This window comes from Oncorhynchus masou, chromosome 5 (assembly GCF_036934945.1).
Source record: "Oncorhynchus masou masou isolate Uvic2021 chromosome 5, UVic_Omas_1.1, whole genome shotgun sequence".
NCBI lineage: Eukaryota > Metazoa > Chordata > Actinopteri > Salmoniformes > Salmonidae > Oncorhynchus > Oncorhynchus masou.
Window position 1 is genome coordinate 55,058,644 of NC_088216.1, and position 21,138 is coordinate 55,079,781.

Here is a 21,138-nt window from a genome sequence, read left to right on the forward strand (position 1 = left end):
ATCAGTAACACGGGCAAACATGCACGCACACGCAAATGTGTTTTCATTTAGCCTACATAGGTCATACATGGATGAAAACCAATTCAACATTATAGCACCCCTAATTACTTGCAGACTTTTTCGTGAAAACAAGAGCACTGGACGAATGAAGACAAATATAGCGCCCTCATACTCCTGACAAATTGCGCACGAAGTCCGCCTAATTTTTAACTATTTTACAAGCATTCCCAATATTCTAATCTGACATTTTACCCTTAGCCTATTGATTTGTGGGTCGACATGGAGTATTGATTTGTATCAATTAGCCTAGATACCTAGTTCTGCGATAGAGCCTATACATATTTTCCATTACTCTTCACATGAAATTTCAACGACTTGTCGGGGACATGCATAGGGTTTCACAACTTTTTATAGGCCGTTGTGACCAGTTTAAATAGCCTAGTATACTGTGCTAGTAAGGGCCTACTTAAGAAGTCACGTGGCAGGTAACATTACATTGCTCTTCTACACGCGTTGAGGACTATAGCCCTACTGATAACTAAAGCCCAAGCATTCTGTATGAATACACAAATAGACTATAACGCATGTTCTTGGTGGATGATCTTTGAAATACAGACCCAGGGGAAATAATAACATAAACACTCTCAAAGAATGGCTTGATTTAAGAATCACTATTCGTTTATTTTTGTTACATTATTTCACTCGATGCATATTTGCGACGTCATCTCTTCATACTGCATAAACTCAAAATCCGCAAGCAAACGGCAAGCAATTAACAAAAAGCTCACTATAGAATCAAAGAGCTTGTAAGCCATAGAGCTTTTAAGTTACTTTTTTGAAATCTTTCAAAGATAGTAATTAGTTTAAGGGATAAAATTTGATAAACAAATGAAATTCATATATACAGTCAGTCATATTGTATAGTCTCTTAAAGTACATTATTCATTTGGGACCAATGATTCGTGTCCAAGTTCTTGGTTGCGGGAAAAATGTGTCTGTATCTGCAAGGTACCTATGAAGAATCTGTGCGGCTGTCCTCAAGTCGGTTCAGTTTGTAGCGAAATCATTTCACAAAGAAAGGATAATGTTGAAATGCAGAGGTAAAAGAGAGAAATGTCACTGGAAAGACAGCATTTCACAAGTGAATCGAAATAGGCTATATAATCAAACAAAATAAAAAATACAGAGAACTGTCGTACTTGCGATTATAATGTTTCACATATTTGGCTTAATGTGGCAAACGTGTGAATAAAAAATCTTTAATTGGCAAAAATGTTGTACACAAAAACGAAAAGTTTACCTTAATTTCTCTGCTATTGTCAGAGATACAGTTCTCTGAGGTCTTGCTTTTTGCTGGTTCTTGTTATTGGTTCAACAAAACAAGGAAACATAAAAAAAATATGAATAATTGCTTATCTTTCTTTTCAGTCCCAGCGTTTCCATGACCTAACACTTGTTTTTAGCTGAAATCGACTCTGGCTTTGTCCTCCAAAGGCAATTCCGTTTTAGAGGTGATAATATTAATGATTATTTCTCACCAAAGCTATCAGTTTAGAGTTCACAATAAGGGGTTGCCAGAAAAATACTGCAGGCGATCTCGGCTTAATTTCTTTTCTTTCATTCGGCGGTTCTGGAACCAGATTTTGACTTGACGGTCAGTGAGGTTTAGCATTCTGGAGAGCTGCAGCCGTTTCTCCTTGTTGATATAAACATTAAAGAAGAACTCTCTTTCCAGTTCTCGAATCTGGAACTTCGTGTAAGGACACCTCTTCTTCCTCGTGCGTGGTGTACCTTAGAGCAATATAAAACAAATACGCAGAAGAATGTAAGGTCAAATGTATCCAACATGTACACTTTAAGTAAAATAAGCATTTAGAGACTCGTTGAATCTTGTGGAGATTCAAAACGTAGGTTTGTCAAGTTTTATAAACGTAAGTTTGCTAAACATGTACCCTTAAGTTTGCGCATACATTTTATTTCTCTGTATCCTTAAATACATCCCCCAGTGTCATCCCCTTGTGACATGGAGAACTTATTATACAAAAGTATAATCAGCCTTCTCCTCTATAAAATCTCTGACTAGTTTTCTAACGCTATGTAAGACATTACACTTTTATCCCCTCACTACCTAATTCTTTCCCTCTCTCAATACACTGCCAAAATGGCAATATTTGCCTATCAAGGAACATATTTACTTTCATATTGCGATCATCTATGGCAAATTAACACTGGATAGCTAGATAGGATAACCAATGGGTGGGATATTATTAAAGGCTCGAGACAAATTCTTCCACATGACACTATGCGGGCGCTTTGGCCTGCGAAGTGGGAACCACCGTTTCATAGTCTACGAATACATTTGAGATAATTAGAAATATATTTTGACCAATTTACCGATGCTCATTGGTTTATCACATGGACTATAACGAAGCAGAACGAGTTTGTTGGTGATTTACAGAATATCTCAACGCTTGAAATATTTAAATCACTGCTTAGTCTACAAACGGAAATACTAGGATAGCCTTTTTGAGAAGAGCATGGATCCCAAAGAAACCCAAACGTTATTATTATCACAACCGATATTTTCTGAACAATTTTACATAAACATTTACATAAAATCTCGATAAAACAGTTAACATCTGCTGTTATAGCGTAAAGCAACACGTCGACAGAAGCAACACAATATAATTTTAACTTTTATAGGAGGATGCTGAGAAGGGAAACATCACAGGACGCCCAAAAGCAGTGTTCTGCCCAATTGCTTTTTACCCTCGACAGCCTGGCGAAACATGCCTTAAAAAGCCCAGCGCAAGTTCATGATCAAAGTTAGCATTTGTCACAATAGCGCGCTCTTAAAATTTCACAGACTCTGGGATAGCTGCTGCCTGTGTGTAACGTATCGTTTTTTGAAAGCGCTTTCCCGTCGTAAAAATTATTCTTGCTGGAAGAAAGAGCTTTGTAGGTTATAATAAAATCCTTTGAATGCTTATAAAACTCCACATAAAATCTGACCGACAAAACACAGGGCTAGTCCCTTAACCTTTTTCCCATTTACAGCTTCGGTACCTACTCGAGTGGCTGGTTTTGCTGGCGCTGTCGTCTTTCGTGACCGATGAAGAGGCACAAGAACCCGAATTAGTGTTTTCCTCTTCATCTTCTGGGTCTTTCTCCGGGTCGGCGGCGCTGTGGAGGGCGGCAGGCGGCTGAGACGCTGAATCCAGTTTACTGGAGTCGCCCTTCTGAGAACAGTTCTCTTGCGAGCTGTTATCCGCCCCGCTGTGTGTGCTTTCGAAAAAGCGGTCAAAGCCCTGCGGAAGAACGTTGTTTTTCCCTACACCCGAGTAAAAGCCCGTGGAAGGGTGGTTGGAGCTTGGGTGGTGGTGGTGGTGATGGTGATGGCTGTAGACACTTTCGTTTTTCATCAGCATTTCTGTCATGGTGGACGATGGCGGAAGGCAGTCCCTGTGTACCAGTTCCTCCCCTGAGTAGCAGGACGCATAGTTTCCTCTATGGTGCCACTTACTTGAAGGCTCCAAACTGTAAGAAACGTCTCGAACCGGTTGCACTTGGGAGAGGTTCGTGGAGTAAGGGTAGGTGATTTGCCGAGAAGGGGCCTGTGGCAGGAAGGAAGAGACTGCAGAAAATTCGGGGACATAATAGGTGCAGCTGGGGAGGTAAAGGTTGGACCCACAGCCTGCTCTGTCGCCGAACTCAGAAGTCCTGTCTTTTCGCGTCTGTGAGCAGAAGTTTCCCAGATTAACCGAGTTAAACATCGTTCTTCCCGTTCTCGTGCACTATAGATAGATTTTTTGGATTGAACTGCAGAAGGAGAACATTTGGGAAGGCGAGATGACGCGCTATCCATCTAAGTCACCCCAAGACACGTGATCGAAAGTAGATATTGTCATATATCAATTTGAAACACTTACATGCGTAGGAGTGGTTCACTTTGGTAAGATATAGGAGGTTCAAACGATTGGTTTTCCAACACCGCATGAGCATTATAAACATCTATATCAGGTATCTTAGCTACGTAGCCTATAACCATGTAATCAAAATATGAATACCTTATAGGACATGCGCAATGCAATATAGCATATAACCCTGACAGGTATGCTAAGGGTTTTTTAATGATAATAATAATTAATAATAATTCAAATTAGTATTATTGTTATTATTATTTATTATTATTATTATAAGAAGTAGTAATAGTAGTAGTAGTAGTATTGGGCCATGCAAATGTAGGCTACTATTGCCTATATCTTGATAGTTACTAGGCTACTACTACTACTACTACTACTACTACTAGTAGCCTATAAAAGTTATTTTACAAACCTTCACTAAATTTCGACCATATGAGATTGCAGTGTTTGAGATTTTCACCCATTTTCCCAATGTATTTTCCTAGCAATGAAAAGCCTTTTAATCCATTATCCTAAAAACCCTTAAAGTGCATATTGAACATATTCTATAAACTCTTGAATTATTACAAATACGTTATAATAAGACATACAATTTATTCCAGTCTTCTTTAGTGAATGAAAATGCATGAAGGCCCAATTTAAATATAACCTGAGATTTCAGTACATCGAAGATAGTTAAAATATTCATTATCATACAGTCCGATAGTTTAGTTCCTCGTGAAAGTATTATAAGTTATGAATTGCAAGTAAACCTGTTGTAATAACTGGTATAAAGATCTCGTTAAGGGACCCAATTTTAACGCAGTTCATTGCTCTATCCCCAGCACCAAGATCACTTAAAGAAAGAAACTAATATAAATTATTATTATTATTTACATATATGGCTGCAACACAGCCCAGTGTTTGGCGACGTGGAAACTAGGAATTCAGAGAGAAAAAACACAGCTTTAGATTTTATAACCTGTGTGTGCGCGCGCGTGTGTGTGCCCCCATGCTTGCCCCTGCATGATTATGTTTAGACATTAGCCCGGTTTCATATATATTTCCTTCCCTGCATTTTTGCATCAACGAGAATCCGCGATGACCATTTCATAATACCAAGACATAGGACATGCCAGTGCTACCAAAACCAAATGGTTTCATTTAATTTTCCGAAAGGAAAAGGGCCAAGTGTACAAAACATATATTTCAGAGTTATGCTGTGGACTAATAAATAGTGCATAGTTTGAGATTCATGCAGGAAAATGTTCACGACCTCGGTCCATTCCGTTGGAATTCAAATAATTTCGTGTTTTGAAATGATATTAATTGTAATCGGAGAATTGACCAAGACCTTGGTCCTACTCCCCTAGACTTAAATCAAATAGTTGAGGTCTGCATCACTTTCTAAATGTGGTGGCTGTTTTTTTTTTTTGGGGGGGGGGACAGTTTGTTCAAAAGCCCAAATTTCAACAGAATAAAGGTCGAGGCCGCCTGCAAGCAAGTACGCCTGCAATCAAGTACAAAGAAACCAGACAGCTTTGCAGACACAGCACTTGAATTTGACCACCAAAATCCTGTAAGCAACCACCATAAAAGGCCGAATAGCTGCAGTAAACAGACTTTTCTTCACCTCTTTGGCTACTAGGCTTTTGTTAAAAGGAGCGAAGTTTACATACAATTGTGCCATTTTAATTCCTTACATTTAGACCACTAACACAACATGTGGCATATCCGAAACAGACATTTACAAGAAGACTACATCATTGTGTTTACTGTGTTAAATATATCATAGGCTCCATGCATGCCATTCCAAAGCTGTTGAACTTCAAGAAAAGAAAGGTGAGGTGTGCACACTAGAATTTAATTGAGTGTAATGTTAGTCATAGTGTTAGCTTTTAAAGATTTCTGTATATCTCTTGTCAAATTCAGCAAAAGATTAGATTGAATGTCGGCACAGAAACTGCACCCGGAGAGCAGTAGAACTAATAAACAAATAGCCTGCCATAAAAATGGTATCCTCTTCCTGGGACCGTCGGCCGTGTATGACCATTAAATGCTCTCTTCCATGCTGCAGGGATGCCAAGTGCACTATTCAGTGTTCATTTGAACATACTGGCTATATACTGTTTCTTTTAGGCACAATACAGATCCTTTCTATAGTCGCTTACATGTAGCCTATAGCATCTGAATGTGAGTGATATTGCTTTCATGAAGGCTGACAGAATGTAACGATTGCGTCTGCATGGACTTGAAGAGCTATGGCTAGGTTGGCGCAAGTCTGCTCCCAATAGGGCCCTGCACATAAAACAATCTAGGTATTAGTTCGATTTGAAAATAGATTTTTGTTCTATACAGTTCTGCTGAGTTTGGTATTTCCTAAGACTGCATCCGACGGTTTAATATTGTGCATAGGAAATATAATATTGATGCGGGTAGCCTAATATCCCCAAAAGTGCCAATGGTCTCTTGCGTCTTGAGACTTGAATGAAAGCGGTGTTGTAAATATTTGCCATTCTCTGCTTGAAAACACCACTGTTCGGGAGAAGACTTTACGACATGTGTTTGACTGCGGAATCCTGGCAACGCCTCGCCACCCCTTATAGTAATCCAACAAGACTACTGACCTATTTTTAATCCAAAGAGAAATCATGAAAATAGAGACCAAACGGATACCAGGATAGGCGAAATTTTCTCTCAAGACAGTGGTCAAGTTAGCTCCGTGAATGTCTATACCCTCAAAAAATCGAGCAGAAACAATCGCTCAATGTGGCAAGCGTGTGAAATAATATTATTGTCCCCTCATGGCCCAGATCATTTTAATTGGATGTAAGCCAACCTATTAAATCCGGTTGTATGAGCTGTGAACAGTTTCAAGCATCGACAAAAAAAGGCCATGGTTACACCGAGGTCCTGGTTGCAGCAACGAGCCGCAGCAACTGAGAATGGCAAGCAGGTTTTAACACATATGCCCTAAGGTGAAAATATCAGGAGTTCATTGTGCAGTAAGCACACAACCTTACGCATTTCATTGTGCAAGTTTTGTTTTGCAAACCACGAAAGTGGAAAAGTGAATTTATCAACAAATAGCCTAATTAAAATACAAGGATTGCAGGTGAATTAGGTATAGGCTATAACTTGTAAGTCAGTTTCAGGATATAGCATTTTGAAAGGTTGAATGTTACATTAAGCTACTATTCATTAGAAATAAATAGCTTCTAAATATGCTAACAAATATCACGTGCTAGCCTATTTATTGTGGATATTAGCCATACTATAAACGATACTATAACTTGCCTATACCATATAGCTTAACACAATAAAAAACAATGAATAAAACACTTAACGATAAAGTTCGTAACGTTACATGTGTTGAATTTGCCGTCTTGTTTTGGGGATAATTTGTGGCGAGGGTAGCCTACCTCATGGATATAACAAACCCAAATGTGCTTTGAAAAAATATTTTGGAGGGTTAGCTGAGGTGTGGTCTAGCCCAGGGAGAGTCAGCGTTGACAGAACACGCTCCTCGAACAAGCTATATTTGCTTTCTGCTTATGTGTGGGAAATGAAAACCAAAACTGCGACAGCATACATTCCTCAAACAAGTTTGAGGACATTTAAAATGCTCATTCCATATAGTAAAGTTTTTTTCATTTCTTGTTTTTAATCATGGCTGCCATCTGTCACTTACAATAGGGCCTAATATAGCCTACAAACCCAGTGATGTGGTTGGATTGCGCGTGTTGAGGACTATTTTCTCCACGTGTGTGGTAGAGTCGTGTGTAGGCATATAGAGTCGAATTTATAGTGTCATTTCACTTTGTGCACTTTTGCATTATATGAAGAAGACAAAATATTACAGGCTACAAATTTACAGATGCATTTGCGAGATTTGTCTGTAATTTGTGGGGTGAATCTGCACGACTCGCGTGGACAGCCTAGGCAAAAAATTAAGGAAAAATGTAAGAAATCCTTCTGCACAGTAATCGGTTTCCAGGTGCTGACAGGAACAGCTGGTATCCACGAACACTGAAAACGTTATAACTATACTCAACGTTATAACTAAACTCTCCTTTCTTTTCGAGTGTGGGATTTGTACACTTGTTTTTAAAAATAAAATTGGAAGCTGGTTTATAGTCGTTACCAAATACTAATTTGAATCCCAAACATGCAAAAAAAGCAACAACAAGTTAATATTATCAAGCTGTGGTTCATTTCGTTACCTGTCTGAAATAGGATGCATACACACTGATGAATACATTTTGAGTAGGCACATCTTATTTCGTTAAAAAAGACACCTCAGAACATTACAAATACTTGGAAAAAGTGGGTCCATTGAGTGATGACACTGTTCGAGGAAGCTATGATATAGGTTTATCAAATGTTGACGATTATAAAACCAATCCATATCTGTAAACTGATAGATTATCAAAATAACATCAATTGGAGCAGGAATAAACCGAATTTGGGCAATATGTTCAATTCCAATATAGCCTATTTTTGGAAATGGTTAGTATTTGGAAAGGGTTAAACATTCATTCAAGTGTCACGATTTCGTTTGCACATCCATGTACGGGAATAACCGCAACATGTCTGTGCGGTAATGAGAATGAATCAACTCGTCAAAAACTCTAATCGTAGCTAGTTCTACATTATTTCGTCAACAAATCATCAACGTGATAAGGTCGCATCAAAGTTGAAACTAATTAGAGGATGAAAAATTAATCGACTAGCATAATACACATGTTGCCTTGTTTCAAAACAAAATACAACCAGGCAGGTCACCCATGATACAAGTCAGTATTAATGTCAATCCATTTCGGAGGACGTCGGGAGATGACGTGGAAACCGGCCACGAGAGGCAACAGTGAGTGCTGTAAGGGCGGCAGGGTAGCCTAGTGGTTAGAGCGTTGGACTAACCGGAAGGTTGTGAGTTCAAACCCCCGAGCTGACAAGGTACAAATCTGTCGTTCTGCCCCTGAACAGGCAGTTAACCCACTGTTCCCAGGCCGTCATTGAAAATAAGAATGTTTTCTTAACTGACTTGCCTGGTTAAATAAAGGTAAAAAAATAAAAATAAAAATTACCTTCAAGTAGGCTTTGGTTTTGCCAGGGCTTCGTGGATGGTAAAAAGGTTGCATGTTCGAATCCAGAGATATATATTTTTGTTTTAACTTATCCTTGGATTAATACAGAGAAGTAATCACACTTTGGAACAACTTCGAAATGTGATTTTTGAGAAAGGTGGATGAAGGTCTAATTCTGACGTAAGACTATGAGATCTTAGGCCAGGCCAGGCCATACAATGCCACGCAGTTTAGGCCAGGCCATACAATGACACAACGAACATCAAATTGGATATAAAACTGACATCCACTGGAAAGCACAGCGCATCAAAATAACAAACTAGATAGTGACCTAATATAAAAGTACTATACACTTTTATATTTTATGGCACTATACTACGAAGGAACAAAAATACAAAAATTAGTAAATGAGCCAAAAATAATAAACTGGTATAGACTACATGTGCCATGTGCCCTTGAGCTCTCAAACGCAATATGAGCACCAATTCAGTTAATGAGTTGAGATTCAACTGGAAATTGTCAAATATTAAGGCTATGATGCCTCAGTTGGTTGGAACAGGGTATCTGCAACACCAGGATTGTGTAAACTATATTTGTTTCCCGCATTGGAAACATACGAATGGATATTCAGTACGTGGACCGCACATCGCTTTGGACAAATGCATATACATCATACATGCATATACATATATTTACATATATCCATATATTTTGAAGGTTGGTTTCCATAAAATAATTTAATTTACTGAACTGCCTGAGTGGAACTGGAATTGACCCCAAATCGTGTTTATTTTTTGGTCCAATATTTGATGGCAGACGTCATGTAACCTTACGAATTGAGAATTATTCGTCACATATTTGTGTGGTGTTCAGATGATAAGCCATGTCGTCGATATCCCGCGATCAGCAATGTCTCCATTTTGCATGGCATACCCTCAAATCAACTGATACAATATCAACCAGAGGTTTCAGTGGGTACCAATGCATGACTTCGGATGACCACAAGTAGGCCTTCACGGTAATTCAGGTGATCCATTATTTACTTGGATAGGGTTTATAAAATCACCTGCTACTATTCTGAAAATAATCAACGTGTGAATTTCATCATAAAAAAGTTGCACATTTGCGTTGCTCAGATTATGCCTACTACTAGGCTAGTGCATCTACAATCGTAGGTTATTTTATCCTCTAAACTGGGATCAAATTGCTTATAGCCTCGGTCAAAAATCACGACATGTCCAAAATACCCAATGAACTTTAGCTGATCTGAGACATTTGGCATTTGACTATCTGAGATCAGACAAAAAACGCAGTAAAACTTTTTTCTTAAGTATCTGAAAGGTAAAGTAGATTTATGAGAAAGGAAATAGAATCTGTATTTTCTTACCAAATATCCGTCTTTGTTTCCTACAGGATTCGGTAGCGCATAAGCATTGGGCCCCTAATTAAGCCTCTCTCTTTATGACGTTTAATTTCCTCTCCAACTCTAGACACTGCTGCCTTCAGATCTAGCGGAGACTGCCGCTTTTGAAGTTGGCATCCCGATCACATTGGATATATTACATCTCCTATTCTTATTGAGAAACAATTTCTTCTCTCAAAAACGCGCCCTGGAACCTTTCCTCTCCTGTCCCTCTCTATCCACCTAAGTTGTAAGTCTAACTTTACACTCAACGAGAAATGTATTATAAAATACAACCACCATACGATTTATAGGAGCAGTTTTCCCCCTCTTTTTTAACCGGTCATTCTTGCCCTTTTCCCAAAACATTGACGATGGACAATGAAGCCCCATATAAGGAGCTTACTAACTTGACCTTCAATTTGTCGGGGGGTTTCCGCCCACATAGACCGCAGGAAAAACACGAACAATGTGCCACACCGTCCGCAAGCGCAGCTGTGTGGAAATCTTTAACATCAAAACAATGCACAGCCATATGTATGGCGCACTCATGTGGAAAGTTTTCAAAGTTTCTCAGATTTACGCCTCTGAATTCGTTTTTGGCATGTAGTAGGTAGATATAGACCTATAGCCTAATGGCAAATATGACGAAAGATTATGTCGCAAAACTAAGCCAAACTAAGCCCCACAAGCACACGGAACAACCCACAATGACTTTATTTGGCAAATAGGCTGCTAATAAAATGCAAATAAGATTCCACATCAAGTGACAGTAGTTACTCAAAAAAACTCAGGTGATGGGTTTTAGTTCATCAAGACATTATGGAGATTTACTATAGGCAATTTAATAACAGGTCTGCTTTGAATGTAAAAATATACATAAGGTGTGCGTAAAAGTCTGATAAACGTGCGTAAAAGTCCAAATTCTCAGCGTGCATAGAGGTCGATATTCTATGAGGAGATGCACATGATCTGGGATGTCTAAACAGCAATATCGGCAAAAAGATTAGAGAAAGGTCGTGCGTAAAACCTACTTTCTATCTGAACATATCAAACATACCAACATAGATATGTGCTATTTAATAATAATAACAACATACCTAGTTTGAATTTAAGAATAGAGAAATGGTGCTCGTTACACATAGGCCTTTCAGATAAGTTTGCAATATAGTCAAAAAATTGACAAAAGGTGTGTATAAAACCTTTTTTTATCTAAACATATCAACACAGCCATATGTCACAACATCGTCACCTTAAACGTAGCTTGTTTAATATGGTTGAATCTATGCGCGGTGGTTTAGGCGTAGGCCTTATATTGGACGATGTATTTAGGAAAATCTTTGGAAAAATCTAAGCAAAATCTGAATGAAAACTACTTAAAAGAACGAGGATGTCAAAAAAAGCACGCAAATTAAATGAAAAAACATTTTTAAAGAATAGGTCCAATCTTTAATTTGGCAAAGGCAACCTTTTAGTTGTACTATGCTCCCATATTATATTGGGGTGTAGACATTCACATGCCTATTCTAATTCAGTTGTTGTTTACAGTTAAGAAATAGGTCCATGCCACCTCAGAAAATTAGAAAATGTAAATTCCTTCCATTGTTTGTTTTCATTGTGTTTAAGCACTTTTTCCATCTTCATTGCAACATGACAACGCCCGTATGGGTGATGAAACAAAAACCGCAAAAAATGCTTGCATCAGTTCATTTGTTGTCACTGCAAAAGGAGGGATAACACCTGCGCGTGAGGTTTGGACATGTGTAATCCAATATCATGTCAGATTCATGGTTCAGATATCACTGTCTGATATATTGTTCACAGAGCCACATTTGGAGATCTATTGGTTGCTCGAAAGAGAGTTGTGTTTCCATGTCTGTAAATAAGCAGCACATGCTCCAAATATGACCTCGACACTGAGTTACCGATTTCAGTGGTGAAAATCTGAAGACTTTAGCTATGTAGGCTACAACGTCATGGTTTGACACAGACACTCGTTAAATATTGATATGACAACAAAAGACACAGTGAATTCGCCAGTCTAAATCGTGACCTATCATCTTTTAATTTAATTTTTTACATGCACGCACGCACTCTCTCTCTCTCTCTCTCTCTCTCTTTCTATCTCTCTCTCTCACACACACTCAGACACAAACAAACAATGGTGTCTGAACTTGGCAAATGGCTTTGGAAGTGAAAAGCAAATGGTGGGAAATGCGTAAGAATGAAGGCAACTTCCTCTTTAAGAATACCACGTATCCATAAATGTACATTATTTCAAGCAATATAAAGGCACGTGGATCTATAATCAGTCCTTGTTTTTCATAAATATATAAAGATTAGTTTATTTTTCTTTAATAAAACTATTGTGTTTAATTAGTAACTAAAATGTTTGTATAGCCTACTGAATATAGCAAACATTATTGGCATAAACATTGTATTTCTCTTACTGGTACTGTTTGTATTATGTCGGGTATTTTTTATTTTCTCAAATACTTCTTATTAGCATATAGCATGGATAACGACTACACACAATCCGTCGAACAATATTTTCATAAATAGCCTATTAAACAGTCGTTATTATCGGTTGGGAAATTATACTACAGCAACGTTAACAGCAACAACAAGAATAAACAAAACGCACTTTCTTAAAATTAACGTAGCCTATGCCATTTGCAGTTTCATTTTTTTCAATTTTTCATTTAACCTTTATTTACCCAGGCAAGTCAGATAAGAACAAATTCGTATTTACAATGACGGCCTTTCATCCTGAAATGTCAGACGTTTGATAATTTTAAAGACTAGTTAGTGATCAGGCCTGAAGCACGCAAATGTTAAGTCTCTATTTTTTCGATCAAGATGCTGAATTAACAGAATAACGCTTTTAGGCAAACCCATTAATGTTTTTGCTTACAGCACAGTTCAAAAAGCCTAACAGAAAACCCTGTTTTACGCACAAACCTTACGCGTAAAAACGGACATGGTTGATATTCACTTCTTGTAGAACTAGGCTATCTATGAATTTTCTCTTGTTAATTTGTCCATCCCTAGACCATGGTCTGTTTAATATGTTAGGCTTACGTTTCACCCAATCAGTCAATTCTAACATTAACGTGGAAAATATAAGAAATAACCTTGGAATAGATTGCAATTCCTAACTACAAAGTTAATGTGACATTCCTTTCATAAACGGTCACAAAAAAACATCACACAAATCAGTTAAAATACTCCGAAACTATGGGAAAAGAGTGATGCATTTCTCACTCATGTCATAGTTAATAAGAAGAATATCCTGAGCATGCAAAGACGGAAATGACATGCAGTTAGTGTCCCTCTTGCTCTTTGTCGCTGTGTGTGTGTGTGCGTGCGTGCGTGCGTGCGTGCGTGCGTGCGTGCGTGTGTGCGTGTGTGCGTGTGTGCGTGTGTGCGTGTGTGTGTGTGTGTGTGTGTGTGTGTGTGTGTGTGTGTGTGTGTGTGTGTGTGATTTTGAGTAGACGATTACGCACGACGTTTTTAAAGACTCTTGGGTTTCTCTGTCCTATTTGTTGTAAATATATCTCATGATAGTTTAAAACAGTAGGCTCAACTCAAAAACTGATTGAGTATTCGTTTTAGGACAGTGGATACGCAGACTGAACCTATGAACACAACAGAAACGTTCACAAATAGTTTCTTCAGACCAATTTACGGAATAGGTCCTTTAGCATGTGACGCACTGGTACGTAAGCGCAGAGACACACACAGTAGGCTATTTATTATTCCCTTTCTCCCGAGCCCGTCTCCCTCCACCGAGGGAGGCTTTGGTCCCACATTCAAGGTCTGCATCAACGCCGTACACAGCTCTGACCTTTGATCCCCACAGACAAGTTGCCATAAAAGAGCCTGGAGACCGTCTCAAAGTCAAAACTATCTGTTGGTTATCCAAAATGATATATGTCATACATCTACGTCTGCATTTTCTATACATGATACGTTTAGCAGATCCACTTGGACGTAGAAGATGCAAAAGGAGGTTAATACAAACTCATTTGATGGAAATGTGAAAAGACGCATTCAGTGTCTCAGTGCATATAGGGGGATATAGCAATATGTTATAGGATTTCTGCATTTATAATGAGATTCAGATATTGGTACTTGAATACTTGAAGAATTGTAACCCTGAGAATAAATCTAAATTCCACACGACTTGTTTGACAACAGAAACAGGAGAATAGACCGTGCAGTCACACCTAGCTCTGAATAAAGAGTAATTCCTACCAGTTGTACCACTTGTGCGCCCTGCTAAACATGCATGGCTAAAACTAGTGCATTTGACCTTGACGTGATAGATAGGCTTGTGTTCGGTCAGAGCTAGCGCTATAGCCTACCGAATTGTTTTGGAAGGTCACTGCAGTCTATTTCCCGTTTCTTTTTTGGAGACATCAAAATATGTCGGTTCGATTGAACAACCGCTCACCATGAAATCAAACTACATCTCAAAAAGGCTTTTAAATAAATATGTTTGTATAACGCAAATATGGTCAAAACCTTCGGGAAATGTTTATATTCTATTATTTGCCAAATGAATGAAAAGCCTATTGATGGCCTTTCGCCTACTCGATGACCTGACCTGAGAAGAACTGTAAGCATACATTACTGAAGTCACATGAGGCTGAAATAAATACTAGAATATACTTTTTGCTAAACCCGATGTCAAGGTGAATATATCTGTGATCAGAAGTAAGCCTATGTGTGAATGTGGAAATGTGAATGCATTTCTATAAATAAAGTTTCAAGTAAATTGAAGTTCAGTGCAAGAAGTCCAGTTGCGCAAAAGCATGAACATTCTGAACACAAAGTGATGGTTGCTTTGGATGTTTCTGGCCTCCGGAACTGTAACAGCTCAACTCAATGGGTCTAAACCTATAACCACCGCGCTGAGAAACCAATGTTTTCACAACTTAAAGTTCCTATCATAAAAGTCTATGTATTTAGCAACGTGTATACACACACACATGGTTGGAGTTAAATTAGGCCTACAGATTAAAGAGCAAAGCCAAACAAAGACTGAGGCATCCCTCCTAAAAATATCGCCATATTGTAATTTCCAATCATCGGCCCATATCACTGAACCATATTGTTATGTGGTGGTGGAAGCAGCGGAACAGTGTTTCATTGCTAATATATTATTTTATTGCATCCTCTTCGCAACCTTGTAAAAGCATAGCTTGCGATGGCCAACTTGACCAAAAAAGGAAATATAACTGGATTTATTGTTAGCATTTCTTACCTTATAAAATGATTTGCTTGAAATGTGAGGCTGAGAATCAAAAAAGGCACCAGGCTACTTCTGTGAGTTTGCCTCGGGTACCGAAGTTGAATTCTTCTTCATTATTTTGTTAGTTGTGAGGATTAACAGAATGGCGTGTGCTCTAGGCTTACATGCGCTCTACAGTTAGACCTACATGCACACCACAACGTCTGCAACCCCCCCCACTACTTGTTGCCATATTGATGTTACTCATAACCCCAACTAAATAATACCAATGAGTATAATTACACCAACAATATGATAATGATATAAAAGTTAACATATTTTAATAGACATAGTAAACCGTACACATATGAAACATTCATGTAATTCATATTGGTATAGGCACATTTATTCTATAAAGTGGATATAGATGTTACATAACACAGACAAAACGAAAATCTATCATATTGCTCATTCTAAAATGCAGTTATTGTAAACATTCTTATTTTACAATATAGCATACGTGAGTTGGTTTCATTGAGACAAAAGGGGAACGTATTGAATAACACTGGAGAGATGATAGAGAGGGGAAACAGAGCAGCACAAGCCATTCAGGACATTTATATTTTCATGAACAAAATTCCTAGGGGAGAATTTATTCCCAATTATTTACAAACACGGTCACGTTGACAATAACACAGCTACTGACTATAGGTACTACTTTTGATAACATTAAAATCTACTTATAGCTTTCATTGTGAAAATTATTATAACGATAATAGAAAATATATAACAGACAACAAGCAATAATCATCAATGCATAGAAGGTAAGTGAGTTTCAGTATTTGGTGTTGGAACGGATGAGCCCAAATAATATTGAATGAATCCTGTTGACCACTTTCTAGGCCTTTTTCACATGTCATAATGAATATGCTATACAAGCCATGAGGAATTTGGCCTACTTCTCAAAACATGTATTAGCCTTTTTTGTATTAACTATCAGTACAATAGAGTAAAACTGATTGCAATTCCCAGATTCATTGCTCTCATTCCTGCCCTTGTAAGGTTAGGGGACGCACTTAAATCAGAACACGTTCACCTACTCCATGATAACTGCTCAGTTATTTATACAGGTTTAAAGAGGGATCCGAGTGTTTACGAAAAAGATATTGGTCTCCATAAGCCCCCAATTATTATTGCAGTAAACAGATCGCAGTCCATAAATAGTCATGACGGTACATAGGCTATTACTTTGCACCCAAGCGACAAGAGAATCCGCGGATCATTCCGCACAGAAATAGCAGCATGTACACTTGCCCACCCCTCCTCAAAACAAACTCAAATAGCTTATCGTAATCCCCCCACTAGCCTTTAAGACTGCAACTCGGAATCTTTGTGTGTGTGTGTGTGTGTGTGTGTGTGTTTTAGCGGGATGAGAAATGTAATAGCAGATAATCGACTTTTGTAAATCAAAGTGTTGTAATTTACAAACAATATCGAAATGCACTCATGAACATGGCTCTAGAATGGATGGCTCTGACAGACGCAGTAGGCTGTATGGCCAGTTGTTGTCCTTGACCGTGGCCATGCACGTCTTCTAGAGCACATGATTGATTGAAAATGAATAACTTAGGCTTTTAATTGCATGCCCCAAAACCATCTTAAGATCCACTGAGATAAAAAAAATATAAAAAAATGGCTGAATATGCCAAAGCCCAAGTTCAACCTTCCATGAACGTTGTAAACACTTGTTTTAGGAGTTCTGGGGTCGATCATGTCATGACTTATTTAATACTGGTGAAATGTAGATTGGATGTAAACCATTATGGGCCATAGCCATATTGATGCACCGTGCCTACATAGAAGTAGCTAAGTGAACTCAAACTTATGAAACATCATTTGGATCAGTTCAATCTTAATTCCACTCATGAGACTAAAACGGTTTATAAATACATGCTATGCATTCGTAAATGTGATTGAGTTATTCTTTAATATTGAATATCCATTAGTATGGATTCCGTAACTTTCCATTAGCTTCATATTCTCAACAAGCAGGAATATGCTTATTACTGAAATTGTTCATATCTTAAATCAAATCAATTTGTAAAAATCCGATATATATATCATTTGATTAGTTAAATTTGTTTGAAATGATTGTACCGAATGAGTCACAAGTGTTAGTGCATTGGTAAAATGATGGGAAACTAAATAGCCAAAGAAATCTTTGAAAAAAGTTACAAATCCCAAATTATATTTTCCCAAATAATGTTAATTGAAACGTTGTGTTGCTTTAGACTGCACTGTGCCTGCCTTTCATTCCTGGGCGCTAACTATTTCGAATGGTCCATATCAAAGAACACATAGTATAGGGAAGACTATTAGCTCTTTCACTGTCACTACTTGTATTGATAAACGTTTTATGCGATATAAGGTCAGATAAAGATATTATTTGGTCTCTTGATTTGTTTTTCGAGATAGATGTAGTGATAGCTTAGATGAGGTCGTTTTGTTTCAGGAAATATCCTTCTTCTAAAGGACGTGAGACGTCATACTGTGCATGCTATATGCCATCGAATTTGATTACACCAAAATAATCAACAGTATGTTTAATCGAGAATACAGCCTGCCTATATTCCCCTTTAAAATATATCTCTCCCTCTTAGAAGAAGGACAAGGCCTGCTCCCTAAGCATCAATCTCTTCTTCTTCATCCGCCGGTTCTGGAACCATATCTTAACCTGTTGGTCGCTGAGGTTCAGGCGGTCAGAGAGTTCCCTCCGCCGCTGTCTGGTGATGAACTCATTGAGCATGAACTCGCCTTCCAGCTCCGCCAGCTGGAGTTTGGAGTAGGGTTTACGTTTCTTTCGGGTTCGGGTGTGCATTGGGTACCACGGGGCGCCTGGAGAGAGGGAGAAGTGGATGGGTGAGCATGGGATGGGGCTCTATAGCAGGGCTCTCCAAACCGGTTCCCGGAGTGCAACTGTCCTGTAGGTTTTCACTCAAACCCTAATCTGGCACACCTGATTCTAATAATTAGCTGCTTCATAAACGGAACCAGGTTAGATACAACTGGGTTCGGAGTGAAAACCTACAGGAGGGTAGCTATATAGCTTAGCATGCATCGCCAAGTTAAGGTAAAAATCCTGCGCTGCACCAATGGGTTGGTTCTACAGAGCTGATTACCCGTTTTTCAAAGCACAAACGTATTTTGAACGACTTTGTCACTTAAGTAAGCTGTTCTTGACCCAGTCTTATAGCAGACCAATTACCAACATGTAAATTGCAGATTAGAATATGGACACAAACAAATTAGCTACATTCTACTGTTTATCAATTTAGAAGTTCACTAAAGAATGTGTGGGACGACAGGGGGACAGATCACATCTTTCTTGTAATTTGATTGTGGAGAGACACTAGCTATAATTCACAATACTCTGTGTCACACAAGGTTTACAGTGGCAGTTATGGTCGCCAATCTCTCTCGAGCCTGCAAGCATATGAAATTGCCAAAAGGCATGCAAACGAAAGTTCTCGTGAATAACATTTATTGTTTCAATGTATGATTTTGCTAAAATATTGGTGCAATTATCAACAAACTCTCAAAAAACATGAGTCTGTTTGCAGACTTTATCCTGAAATTCCATAGGTGGAAATGGTTCAAAATCAAATACTGTTGTTTCGTATTATTATTTTATTTTATTTTATTTTATCACAAACAATATCTAGTTTTTATGGTGCTGTAAGGGTTTCCTGGTGTGTAAAGGCTGAGTGTAAACGAACATATGAACCCTTTCTTGAATGCTTCCCCTAGCGGCGCTCACCCCAACATGCAAGCCTCGTGTCAATTCAGCATCCTAATCATTTATATAGACAAATAAAGAAATACGATTTTAATGGAAAAACAAGCGTTTAACATTCCATTGTTAACATCCAATAAAAGGCAATGTATTGTCGTATATAAATAAATACCCTCACCTCCGCCCGCTGCTGTGCTTGGTGCGTGATTGCCAGGGGATGTCAACGCCTGAGCGATGCCTGTAGAGGCTTTGCTCCCTTCATTGAGCAGCGATGAACTGGAGTCAGATTCTAGGGATTGACAGGATAGCGGATCTTGGGTCAACTGCTCCACGCCATAGTCGTACTTGGAATATGTACCGTTGTTGCCAATCCCGTTGTGCAGTCCATGCTCCGTCGTTATGGAGGAAGAGGAGTCTCCTCTTGCCCTCTCTTCAGGTTTGAGGTTTGCGCTTTCAGCGCAGGGTTCCCTGTTGCCGCCACCGTTGCTGTAAAAACATTTGCCTTCATCTTGCCTGGTGATTTCGCATGCACGGTTGAAAGAGGGGTTAATGGACATGGCACTGCTAAAGTAGGGTTGAGGATATCCATTGCACGGCTCCGACGCGGTCCAAGGAAGGGAGCATACATTGTCCCTTCTTGGGTAGGAGAGAGAGGGTAGACCCGCCAGTTGTCCCCCGGACGCTCTAAAATTGGGGAGGTAAAATGTGTCTCCCGTGTGGATGTTTACCAACGGTCCCACAAACCCGGGATTAAGAAGATTATGCTCGCCCATTTCGGCGGGCCAGACCAAGAGCTTCTAGTTTATAGTAATCTGACATTTAACATAGTTAAACCGAGCGGCGCGCCTGATTGGTTGAACTAGTGTCACATGTCCCCACCAATTTGCCTTACGGAAGGTACCACCCACTATGTCCATGTCTGACCAAACAAAACATTAGCTTCTGTATTACGGGTTTTATATGCTTTTTAAAATACTTATAAACATTTTATGCAAAAGGAAATCTGGGTTGTGTTTTCTCCTTATTGCATGTGCTTCAAAATACTCTACTCTTTCATTTTTAAGTGATACCCCAACCCATTAATATTACAGGCCATCTTGATCTCAGTAAAGTTTTCCCAGAGCTTGCTTTTCTTTTTAATATGTCATTTAACAGTTACAAGGCAGCTGCAAAAAGGTCTGTACGTGTTCTATTGTTTCCGACGCACAAAAAAATCGACAATTGTTGGGTGTGCTTGTCCGACTTTATTTTAGAGCAAATTACAGATGAATCGAGTGTCATATAAAGCTGTGATGCTCCACTTTACGGGCCTGTTTTAAGGAACGACTGATGCCCACAGCCTCACTCCTCTCGTATTTACAGTAACGGGGTCAGTAGGTTGAAACCGTTGGCTCAGTAAAACATAAGACGATCTGCAATAAGGTTATTTTAAGAGCGTATATTTCAAATGATACTCGTGCTTCTCTGAGGAAAAACTTAAACAGATACCCTATTAAACGTTCGTGTCTATGCGCTGGGTAGCTCGGTATAAACTCACTATTTTAACAAGGAGGTCGAAGGAGTTTAAATGCGCTTCATTAGTCGAAATTAATCACAGTGCATTTTTATTAATTGATATGCAACTGAGCACCCCTGTCACAATTAAGTTGAGTAAAGTGAGCGTGCAAGGGCGGCAGGTAGCCTAGTGGTTAGAGCGTTGGACTGGTAACTGAAAGGTT

At 38.8% G+C, this 21,138-nt stretch overlaps 2 protein-coding genes across 2 annotated transcripts; both read right to left on the reverse strand.

Annotated features, from left to right (window-relative positions):
• Nucleotides 1–683: 683 nt before the first annotated feature.
• LOC135539894 (homeobox protein Hox-C11a-like) lies at nt 684–3,864 on the reverse strand. Its single transcript, XM_064966123.1, has 2 exons — nt 3,071–3,864; nt 684–1,791 (listed from the first exon to the last, which is right to left on the reverse strand). Exons 1-2 carry the CDS (start codon nt 3,771–3,773, stop codon nt 1,559–1,561), a joined length of 936 nt encoding a protein of 311 aa, XP_064822195.1. The 5' UTR covers nt 3,774–3,864; the 3' UTR covers nt 684–1,558.
• A 12,147-nt stretch (nt 3,865–16,011) lies between these two features.
• On the reverse strand, nt 16,012–20,200 carry LOC135539895 (homeobox protein Hox-C12a-like). The gene is made up of 2 exons (XM_064966124.1): nt 19,599–20,200; nt 16,012–18,522 (listed from the first exon to the last, which is right to left on the reverse strand). The coding sequence occupies exons 1-2, from the start codon at nt 20,191–20,193 to the stop codon at nt 18,284–18,286; spliced, it is 834 nt and encodes a 277-aa protein (XP_064822196.1). The 5' UTR covers nt 20,194–20,200; the 3' UTR covers nt 16,012–18,283.
• Between the last annotated feature and the right edge of the window lie 938 nt (nt 20,201–21,138).

Bases quoted from the DNA above. Each gene is read 5' to 3' on its own strand.
- LOC135539895 (XM_064966124.1), bottom strand. From the start codon at position 20,193: ATGGGCGAGCATAATCTTCTTAATCCCGGGTTTGTGGGACCGTTGGTA. The intron at 18,523-19,598 runs GTGAGGGTATTT...CCCTCTCTCCAG, and splicing joins AAGCACAGCAGCGGGCGGAG to GCGCCCCGTGGTACCCAATG.
- LOC135539894 (XM_064966123.1), bottom strand. From the start codon at position 3,773: ATGTTTAACTCGGTTAATCTGGGAAACTTCTGCTCACAGACGCGAAAA. The intron at 1,792-3,070 runs GTAGGTACCGAA...TATTGCTCTAAG, and splicing joins CAGCAAAACCAGCCACTCGA to GTACACCACGCACGAGGAAG.